Here is a 10,004-nt window from a genome sequence, read left to right on the forward strand (position 1 = left end):
TTTTTAGAGAAGTGTTAGGTTCTCAGCAAAACTGAGCATTAAGTACAGAGATTTCCTATATGTCTGCTGATTCCGCTCATGTGCGGCCTCCCCCATTACCCCTCACCAGAGTGGTGCATTTGTTAGTTGAGAAACCTACACTGGTATCATAATCACTTAAGTCCATACTTTACGTTAGGGCTCCTCTCGATGTTGTGCATTCAATGGGTTTAGACAAATATGAAACGACAGTGTTATAAGATATGTATGTCATCCATCACCATGGTGTCATACAGAGTACTTATTCTCACTGACTTCACAACCCTCTGTGCTCTGCCTCTTCATCCTCCCCCCAATGCCTGGCCACCACTGGTCTCTACTGTCACCATCATTCTGTCTTTTCCAGAACATCGCACTGTTGAAATCGTAGAGTGTGCAGGCTTTTTGTATTGGTTTCTTTCACTTGGTATGTAATATGCATTTAAGTTTCCTCCATGTTGTTTAATGGCCTGAGAGCTCATATCTTTTTAGTGCTGAATATTATTCTGTTTTCTGGATGGACCACAGTTTATCCACTCACCTGCTGAAGGGACATCTGGTTTGCTTTCAAGTTTTGGCAATTATGACTAAAACTGTCATAGTTGTAAAACATCCAGGTGCAGGTTTCATACCAAGGAGTATGATTGCTGGATTGGATGATAAGACTATGTTTAGTTTTGTAAAAAGCCACCAAACTGTCTTCCAAAGTGACTGTCCCATTTTGCATTTCTACCAGCAATAAATGAGCATTCCTGTTGTTCTACATCTTTACCTGCATTTGATGTTGTCAGCGTTCTGGATTTTGGCCATTCTAACAGGAGTGTAGTGATATCTTAATGTTGTTTTAATTGACATTTTCATTATGACATATGATGTGGAGTATCTTTTCATTGACTTATTATTATCTGTATATCATCTTTGGTGAGGTGTCTGTTAAGGTCTTTGGCCCATTTTTTGTTTTGGTTTCTCAGTTTCTTTTATTTATTTATTTATTTATTTATTTATTTACTTACTTACTTAATTATATATTTTTTCTTTCTTTTCCAAGTGAAAGGAGGGGAGATAGAGAGATGGACTCCCGCATGTGCCCTTATTGCGATCCACCCGGCAACCCCAGTCTGAGGCTAATGCTCTGCCTATCTGGAGCCATGCTTACAACTGAGCTATTTTTAGCACCTGAGGTGGAGGCCAAGGAGCTATCTTCAGCACCAGAGGCTGATGCGCTCAAACCAATCCAGCCATGGCAGCAGGAGGGGAAGAAAGAAAGAGAGAAAAGCGGGGTGGGAAGGGGGTGGCAAAGCAGATGGTTGTTTCTCCTGTATGCTCTGACTGGGAATTGAACCTAGGATATCCACACACTGGGCCAACACACTGGGTTTGCTCAACTGAGCAAACCAGCAAGGGCTCGGTATTTTATTTTCTTATTGTTCAGTTTTAAGAATTCTTTGTAACTTTGGATAACAGTTCTTTACCAGATGTGTCTCTTGCAAATATTTTCTTCCAACATGTGGCTTATCATTTCCTTTTCTTTTTTTTTTTTTAATTTTTTTAAATTTTATTTTATTTTATTTTTTACAGGGACAGAGAAAGAGTCAGAGAGAGGGATAGACAGGGACAGAGAGACAGGAACGGAGAGAAATGAGAAGCATCAATCATCAGTTTTTTGTTGTGACACCGTAGTTGTTCATTGATTGCTTTCTCATATGTGCCATGACCGCGGGCCTTCAACAGACTGAGTAACCCCCTGCTCGAGCCAATGACCTTGGGTCCATGCTAGTGAGCTTTTTTTGCTCAAGCCAGATGAGCCCATGCTCAAGCTGGCTATCCTGGGGTCTTGAACCTGGGTCCTTCTGCATCCCAGTCCAATGCTCCATCCACTGCGCCACCGCCTGGTCAGGCCATTTCCTTTTCTTGACAGTGTCTTTCACAGAGCAGAAACTTTAAATTTTAATGAAGTCCAGCTTATCAATTATTTTTGAGGGTCATGCCTTTGATGTTGTATCTAAAATTTCTTCACCAAAACCCCTGGTCACCAAGATTTTCTCCCCAAAAGTCTTACAGTTTTGAATTTTATTTTTTAGATGAAAAAAGGGGAGATAGTGAGGCAGACTCCCACATGTGCCCTGACTGGGATCCACCCACCAATCCCATCGGGGGCTGATGTTCAAATGCCAAACTATTTTTAGCACCTGAGGCTGATGCGCTCCAACGGAGCAATCCTCAGCACCTGGGGCCATGCTTGAACCAATCAAGCCACTGGCTGCAGGAGGGGAAGGAGGAGAGAAGGGGGAGAAGGGGAGAAGCAGATAATCACTTCTCCTGTGTGCCCTAATCAGGAATCGAACCTGGGACATCCAATGTTCTACCACTGAGCCACTGGCCAGGGCCATAGTTTTGAATTTTACGTTTAGGTCTATGATCCACTTTTAGTTAATTTTTGTGAGGGATGTAAGGTCTGACTAGATTTATTTTTTGCTTGTGGATGTCCAGTTGTTCCAGCACTGTTTGTTGAAAAGTCTGTCTTTGCTCCATTGTGTTGCCTTGGCTACTTTGTCAAAATCAGTTGACTATATTTATGTGGGTCTATTTCTGGAATCTGTATTCTAATGCATATTTAATTGAATTTATTTTACACATGGCATTTTAGAAAAACATTAATTCCACAGAGTGAGGCATAGTTCTAGTATAAAAAACATTTAAAGGGCACCAAGAGGGAAAAAAATCATTGATAATTTAAGTAATTACCAGCATGTTCTGGAAAGCTCTTAAGTCATCACTCAGACACCCACTGAGAATTCTGAATTAAGAAAAATCCACACTAGACCTTGCATAGAATTAGAGCTTTATTAAATTTTCACAAGACTTACAGAAGAATCCCCAAACAGTATCATCTCTGTAATTTTTGAATTCTCCAGAGTATATTTGAGTCAAGCTTAGCAACCTCATCAGAAAGATGAGGTTTCTATTATTAGAGGACTGACAAGGGGGTGGTGAGTTGACTGAAGGCATTGAAAAGGCACATTGAGGCCCATATACCTTCCCAGTGAGTTCATCTGCACCATCACCATGGTGTTCTTGAGGCTGGCACCACAGTTCTGGCATCTTGTCCCTACAGCTGCATTTGGAAGCTGAAACAGGCATTTCAGAAAGAGCTGGGTGAAAATATCCCAATTGAAAACAATACTGAAGCGTATACTGTGATTTTGAAGTTTAGCCAAGCCATCAGGAAGAAAATGTGATCACACTGGTACAGGAATGGCTTTGTGGGACTGTAAGAATAGCCTGCATCTGTAATTCCTGAGAAGAACCTAATTGAAGCCTTTGAGAGTCAATAGAGATACGGGATTTTGGCTTCATCTATTTTGCATTGAAGGAAAAGCTTAATTTCCCAGAATAAGGCTTCAAAATCTCATCTCTTCTCTCCTCTCATCTTTTCCCTTCCCCATGCCACCCCTAAGTGTATTTCTATGTATGTTTCCTTCAGAGAGTGTCATCCGCAGAGGAATGGAGCAGAACTCCCAGAGTGGCCTCATGTGCCAATACTAAGGGCTGATAATTGAAGTTTAGGGTGACATGCACAGTTAGCACAAGGCATGACTTTAGGATCAGAGGTGACATGGAACAGAAGTTCAATGTGGGCCGTGGAGTCAGACCTGGCTTTGACCCTTGCTCTGATACTTTTTCATCCCTACTTTGGACAGATGACTTAGCCTTTCTGTGCCTTCATTTCCCCATCAGAATAAGAGAGTTTGTATTATCACCTCGGAGTGTTACAGTAAAGACTGAATGAGATAATGTTAATGAGATAAAAATTCACTGTCCCTGCTTCATTTACTGCCTGGCCCCTTTGCTGTAGGAATGAGATTTCAGTGTCTTAGCCAAAAGTTCTTGAAAGGCAGGCACCTGCTGTTTATGGAATGAATACAAGAGACCACCTGCCAGCAGGTTCCCAAATAATTCTCAGACTGCAGTAGCTCCTCCCCAGCTGGAGGTCCAAGCCCGGGCTCACCCAGCACTGAGCATGTGCAGAGACACAGCCTCTGAATGTGGGGCCACGTTTCTAAGAGCACACTGTCGGGAACACAGCACCAGAAAAGGGGATCTATAAACAGAGACTCCGACATGATATTGTAAACAATTTGATAGACAGCTCACTTATTTATAGGAATAAAATTCATCCAAAGTTCTACCTATCGTGTAGCTATTGACAGCATCTTGGAATGTTATGGGTGTTGGGGGAAGGGGCATAGAAGAGAGAGGGTAAAGAAAAAGAGATAAGATCCTTCTCTCTGCTGATAATAATTTCATTTAAGCACCTGCTATTAGGCCCTGAGGAATAAACTTGAATAAAATGAAACAGACAAGGGAACCACCTTCCAGTACCCAGGGGAGCCACATGGAAAAGGGAGTTGATATTGTGGAGGCGTCTTATTCAGCAAATTCTGCGGTGATGCCTGAGGAGCCGCTGCTGAAACGGGAAGTCAAGTTCACACTTGAAACACCTTCCATTTCTGTATGAAACCAGCTGTGAATTAAAGGGGAGAGCAAAATGAGAACTTGGACCAGACCCATGCTGGTGGTCATTTATGAAATAACTGTCATTCTGGACACAGCTAAATCTTTCTGAGGGAGAACAATGTTTGTAGATGGTTTCAGGAGCTGGCAGACTGGGTGCACCATTGGTTAGCCATGTGATGGGCAACTTTATTCACTTCTGTAAGCTTCATGCTCTTCATCAGTAAAGTGGACATTAAACCCATGACTATGTGAGATAATGTTTATAAGTAACAAGCACAGTGCTTTCCTAATAGTAGTCATTTAACAAACAATAGTTCCTCTAACCTCTAAGTCCCTTATCCCAACCTCACCCTTAGCTCTTCCCTGCCATGTTTCAAGATCCTAATCATATTTTTGTCCACATCCCTTTGGGGTTGTGGCTCCCTAATTCCCTAATTGATTAATTTCTATGTATGTCTCATTACTCAACGGAAGGCTCCTTTCCTGGCTTATCTAGCTGGCGTTAGAAATTTCCTTCTCCTTTCAACTCCAAAATGTGTCCGTGTGTGTGTGTGTGTGGGGGGGTGTCTTTAATGCAATCGGTTTGGTGTCAAAACCGTAGTTTTCATTATAAAAGGCATTCTGATAAAGTTATAAAAACTGGTTTTTATAAGATTAATATTATTGTAAATGAACAAATAGATTCCTATTCAAACTGTAGTAGAAGTTTTCATAAATGAATCTCTGTCCTACAGGGGAAAAAAGGTCTGTCTTTCTCCTGCTCTATGGCATGGTATACACACATCTCTTGTGCTCTCTCATGTGCTTTGTGTTATAATTACTGTGCTTCCCTCTTGCGCTCCTCAGAGGCAGGAACTGTCATTTTCAGTTTTATAGCATGGCTCCAATATAGTACCTGGTAGACATTCATTAGACACTCAGTACATGCACATTAAACGAAGGACAAAGAACAAAGCAATGAACAGCAGTGTACCCTCCTGAGGAGAAACCTGTATTCTCTGGCTGGAACCCTCTCCCCATTGGATACCAAAGACAAGATTTGAGTGGGAGTTTTGGGAAGCCTTTTATCTACTCCCCCTTTAAGATTGACCATCTGTGCCCTGGCTGGTTGGCTCAGTAGTAGAGTGTCAGCCCAGCATTTAAAAGTCCTGGGTTCAAATGCTGGTCAGGGCACATAGAAGTGCCCATCTGTTCTCCACCTTTTTCCCCTCTCCTTTCTCTCTGTCTCTCTCTTCCCCTCCCATAGCCAAGTCTCCATTGGAGTGAAGTTGGCCTGGACACTGAGGATGGCTCCAGCCTCAGCGCTAGAATGGCTCCAATTACAGCAGAGCAACGCCCAGAGGGGCCGAGCATCGCCCCCTGGTGGCCATGCTGAGTGGATCCCGGTCAGGCACATGCGGAAGTCTGTCTGTCTGCCTCCCCCTGCTTCTCACTTTGAAAAAATACAAAGAAATAAAATAGATTGACCACGTTTGAGTGACTTAGATATTATTAGCCCCTTCTGGGACACATCCCAGCCTTACTACCTGTTATGGGCTAAATTGTGTCCTCCCAAAATTCTTATATTGTGGTCCTAACCCCCAGTACCTCAGAATATGATCTTACTTAGAGATAGGGTCTCTACAGAGATAATCATGTCAAAAGGTCATTAAGGTGAGCCCTACTCCACATTGACTAGCATCCTCATAAAGAGGGGAAATGTGGGCCCTGGCTGGTTGGCTCAGTGGTAGATTGTCGGCCTGGCGTGCAGGGGTCCCAGGTTTGATTCCCGGCCAGGGCATACAGAGGAGGCGCCCATCTGCTTCTCCACCCCTCCCCCTCTCCTTCCTCTCTGTCTCTCTCTTCCCCTCCCACAGCAGAGGCTCCATTGGAGCAAGGATGGCCCGGGCCCTGGGGTTGGCTCCTTGGCCTCTGCCCCAGGCGCTAGAGTGGCTCTGGTCGTGACGGAGCGACGCCCCAGAGGGGCAGAGCATCGCCCCCTGGTGGGCAGAGCGTCGCCCCCTGGTGGGCGTGCCGGGTGGATCCTGGTCGGGCGCATGCAAGAGTCTGTCTGACTGTCTCTCCCCATTTCCAGCTTCAGAGAAATAAATTTAAAAAAAAAAAAGAGGGGAAATGTGGACACCAACATGGCCAGAGGGAAGACGCTGTGAAGAGACAGCCATCTACAAGCCATGGACAGAAGTCTGGAATGAACCTTCCCGCACAGACCACAGAAGGAACCATCCCTGCCCACACCTTGATTTTGGACATTCAGCCTCCAGACTGAGACAATAAATTTCTGTTGTTTATGCCACTCAGTCTGTGGTACTTCATTACAGCTGCTTTAGCAAAGTAATATACACTTTCTTACACCAGGCACTCAGAGTAGGGAGCCCGCTGTCCCAGCAGCTGCCCCCGCTTCTAGGCTGATGAGCAGAACAGGAAGTAGAAAATTATTTGAGCCCAAGCCAGGAGTATGCTGGGTATTCAGGCAGGGGCTGGTTCTCCTGCTCTGGCTTCAGCTTCTCCTTCAATTTGAGAGCTTCTGCGCATTCTAATTAAAATCCCTCCTTTGTACATGTGAATTAGATGTTGCATTTCTGAGAAGGTACTCGTTTACAGGATTTTTAAGTGAATTCTTGTATATTTCAAATGTTGCTGTATTTACTGCATCTTGTGAATGTCAATAAGAGCAAACATTTACCAAAAAGAACAGCAGATTCCTTGTTTTGAGTTTCACGTTGAGCAAAGCTGAAGAAAACGCCAAAATAACATGCAAATATTAATCTGCCATATGTAAGGCTTCTTGGAATTTTTTTTCCCCTGAGCTGTCAACACAATTTAGTCTCCATGTTGTCCTTCCTGGGTGTTTATTTCATTATTTTTTTAATAGGATCTGCTCTGTGTTTCACTGTAGGGAGAATATTCCCCAGTGGACCCTCATCATTATTTCTTTTGTCTGTTTGCAGGAAATTTTGACTGGGTAGGAAATGATTTTACCCAGAATGCGGGTACAGGCCTTGTTATCAACCAAGCAGATGTGAACAACAACACGAGCATCATTAAGCAACTGAAAGATGTATTCGAGAGGGACTGGTACTCACCCTACGCCAGAAGCTTACAGCCCACCAAACAGCTGAACTGCTCCAGCCTGTTCCAATTCAAACCCTCCAAAAACAAAACTGCCACTCACAACGCAAGTGGGAAGGATCCCATGAGTGTGTAACAAGAACGAACACGCTGACGGCACTCCTTAGATTTCTTATTTATACATAAAGGACTTGAGGAGAGAAAAACAATTTACTATGTCTTTTTTTTTTTAGAGGAGAAGCACACACACACACACACACACACACGTATATATATACACATATATATAAAAAAAAATCTCTGAACGTCATGTAATATCTAACCATATCTTAGTGGCGTGTACACTAAATTTAAGAATTTTGTATTTGTTTCTTCTGACAGAGAATGTCATTTCTGCTTGAAAGTTAGTTTTTACGTTTGCATACAAATTTTAAGGCTTTGATGCCTCTTCCTTTGTAGTTTAAGAACTTTTTCTGCTGACACACGTGGTCAGTTCTTAGGAAGCTTAGCATGAGGTAAGCTGTTTACTATTCTGAGAACTACTGACTTAGAGAAGAAAATGGAGATTTCACCATGGACAAGAGATCAGACCTAGTGTTTATCCTTATAAACCATCTCTAAGACCTCTTATTTATCCAAGCATGAAATTCTCATGCCATTCTTCAATACTTTTAAAAATATCTTTTTTGCCTCCTGGTTCGTTTTAGTCTAATACCGTAGATTTTATTTTGTATCAATTTCTCTTCTCACAAAATGTTCTTATGATACAGTGTCCCTATAATGGCCTCAACATTGGTTCTAAGTATGATAATATTTTTGAAAGTGTATGAATTCCTCAGAGTGGATACAAAATGAAAATAAGAGTCTTTAATTTTCACCTTTCAACTGCATTTTTTCGCTACCAAGTGGATCTTTTAAAACCACAGCCAAAAAAAAAAAAACAAAACACAGCCAGCAATTATGTATCCTTTCTCTCAAGTTCAGAAAAATTAAGTAGCTGTTTGCTAATATCCAGCAAACTATAAAGTCCACATTATAGAGAATAAAGTAGTTTTTCACTTTTTTGTTTAGTTTCCAGCATTATAAAGGAAAGATCTCTATGTGTCAGTGGATTTCAATTTCTTTAGAATCATTATGCTGTTCCATAGGAGTATTCCAGCAAACGTTTGTAGAGCTATTTAATATACCTTCTGCTATTTAATATACCAAAAGCTTTTCAGAGAAATGCAATTGAAATACTGTGCTTAACATATTTTACTAAGAAACAAAAATATTGGATTATTGTTCTATAATGTCATTGTGTGTTTTTTTATCTAGACAATGTATAACCCTGTATTAACAGAGACTGTTGCTACACTAGAGAGAGGCATGGCCTCTTCAGAGCCTAGAGCTGGCGGCCATCAGGATGCCCTGTCTTAATACGGCTCCTGACTCTCCTTGACTTCGGGTTTCTATTGGTCACATAGAGACAGTACATACTCACCTACCTCGCAAAGATGTTGTTATGGTAGGAAATATTTATAACTTTGTTTTGAAATCAAAAGAACTTCTATATAAATGCTAAGCATTATGATGTAGAATTTTTTTTCTTGAAATAATCTTTGTGATCTCCTGATAGAATCAATACCAGGTTCTCCTGGAGAACCTACAAGGGAGGACAAATTCACAGTTTTTACTTGCAAGTTGCAAATGTGGAGGAACACAGCAATGCAATAATGCTCCTGGATGTCAGGGTTGTTGTCATTGGGTCAGGTCACATTAGCATAAATGACATCAACATAAAACTTGACATTGTGCTGAGGATGGTTCTTTAGTACTGGCATGCATTTGTTTTCAGAGCAAAAAAATGCAATCTTAATTACTTTTTTTTCTTATTATTTCTAGAGATTTGACTTCTAAATGTGTCATAAAGAGTAATGGAGGAACCCATGAATCTTATCCCGTGGGTTTGCTTGGTGTAGAATGGCTATTGATGGTCCTCTAGCAATCACAATTCTTGTTTCCAAGTATTGCTTTACTGGATGGTTAACAGAGAGTGAAGAAAGCTGTGTTTTTTTGTTTTTTGTTGTTGTTGTTGTTTTTATTATAATTTTTATTTTTTAATGGGGCGACATCAATAAATCAGGATACATATATTCAAAGATCAACAAGTCCAGGTTATCTTGTCTTTCAATTATGTTGCATACCCATCACCCAAAGTCAGATTGTCCTCTGTCACCTTCTATCTAGTTTTCTTTGTGCCCCTCCCCCTCCCCCTTTCCTTCTCCCTTTCCCCCCTCCCCCCGTAACCACCACACTCTTATCAATGTCTCTTAGTTTCACTTTTATGTCCCACCTACGTATGGAATAATGCAGTTCCTGTTTTTTTCTGATTTACTTATTTCACTTCGTATAATGTT

The 10,004-nt window shown here is 41.7% G+C and overlaps 1 protein-coding gene across 3 annotated transcripts in view; it reads left to right on the forward strand.

Annotated features, from left to right (window-relative positions):
- Positions 1 to 9,726, forward strand: part of PLD5 (phospholipase D family member 5) — a 264,686-nt gene extending 254,960 nt beyond the window's left edge. For all 3 annotated transcript variants that reach the window (XM_066382203.1, XM_066382210.1, XM_066382219.1), the window contains one exon: positions 7,485 to 9,726. In XM_066382203.1, coding sequence (XP_066238300.1) covers positions 7,485 to 7,741 — 257 coding nt within the window. In that variant the 3' untranslated portion in view covers positions 7,742 to 9,726. The remainder of the gene's footprint in view (positions 1 to 7,484) is intronic.
- The last annotated feature ends 278 nt before the right edge of the window (positions 9,727 to 10,004 follow it).

This window comes from Saccopteryx leptura, chromosome 1 (assembly GCF_036850995.1).
Source record: "Saccopteryx leptura isolate mSacLep1 chromosome 1, mSacLep1_pri_phased_curated, whole genome shotgun sequence".
Lineage (NCBI taxonomy): Eukaryota > Metazoa > Chordata > Mammalia > Chiroptera > Emballonuridae > Saccopteryx > Saccopteryx leptura.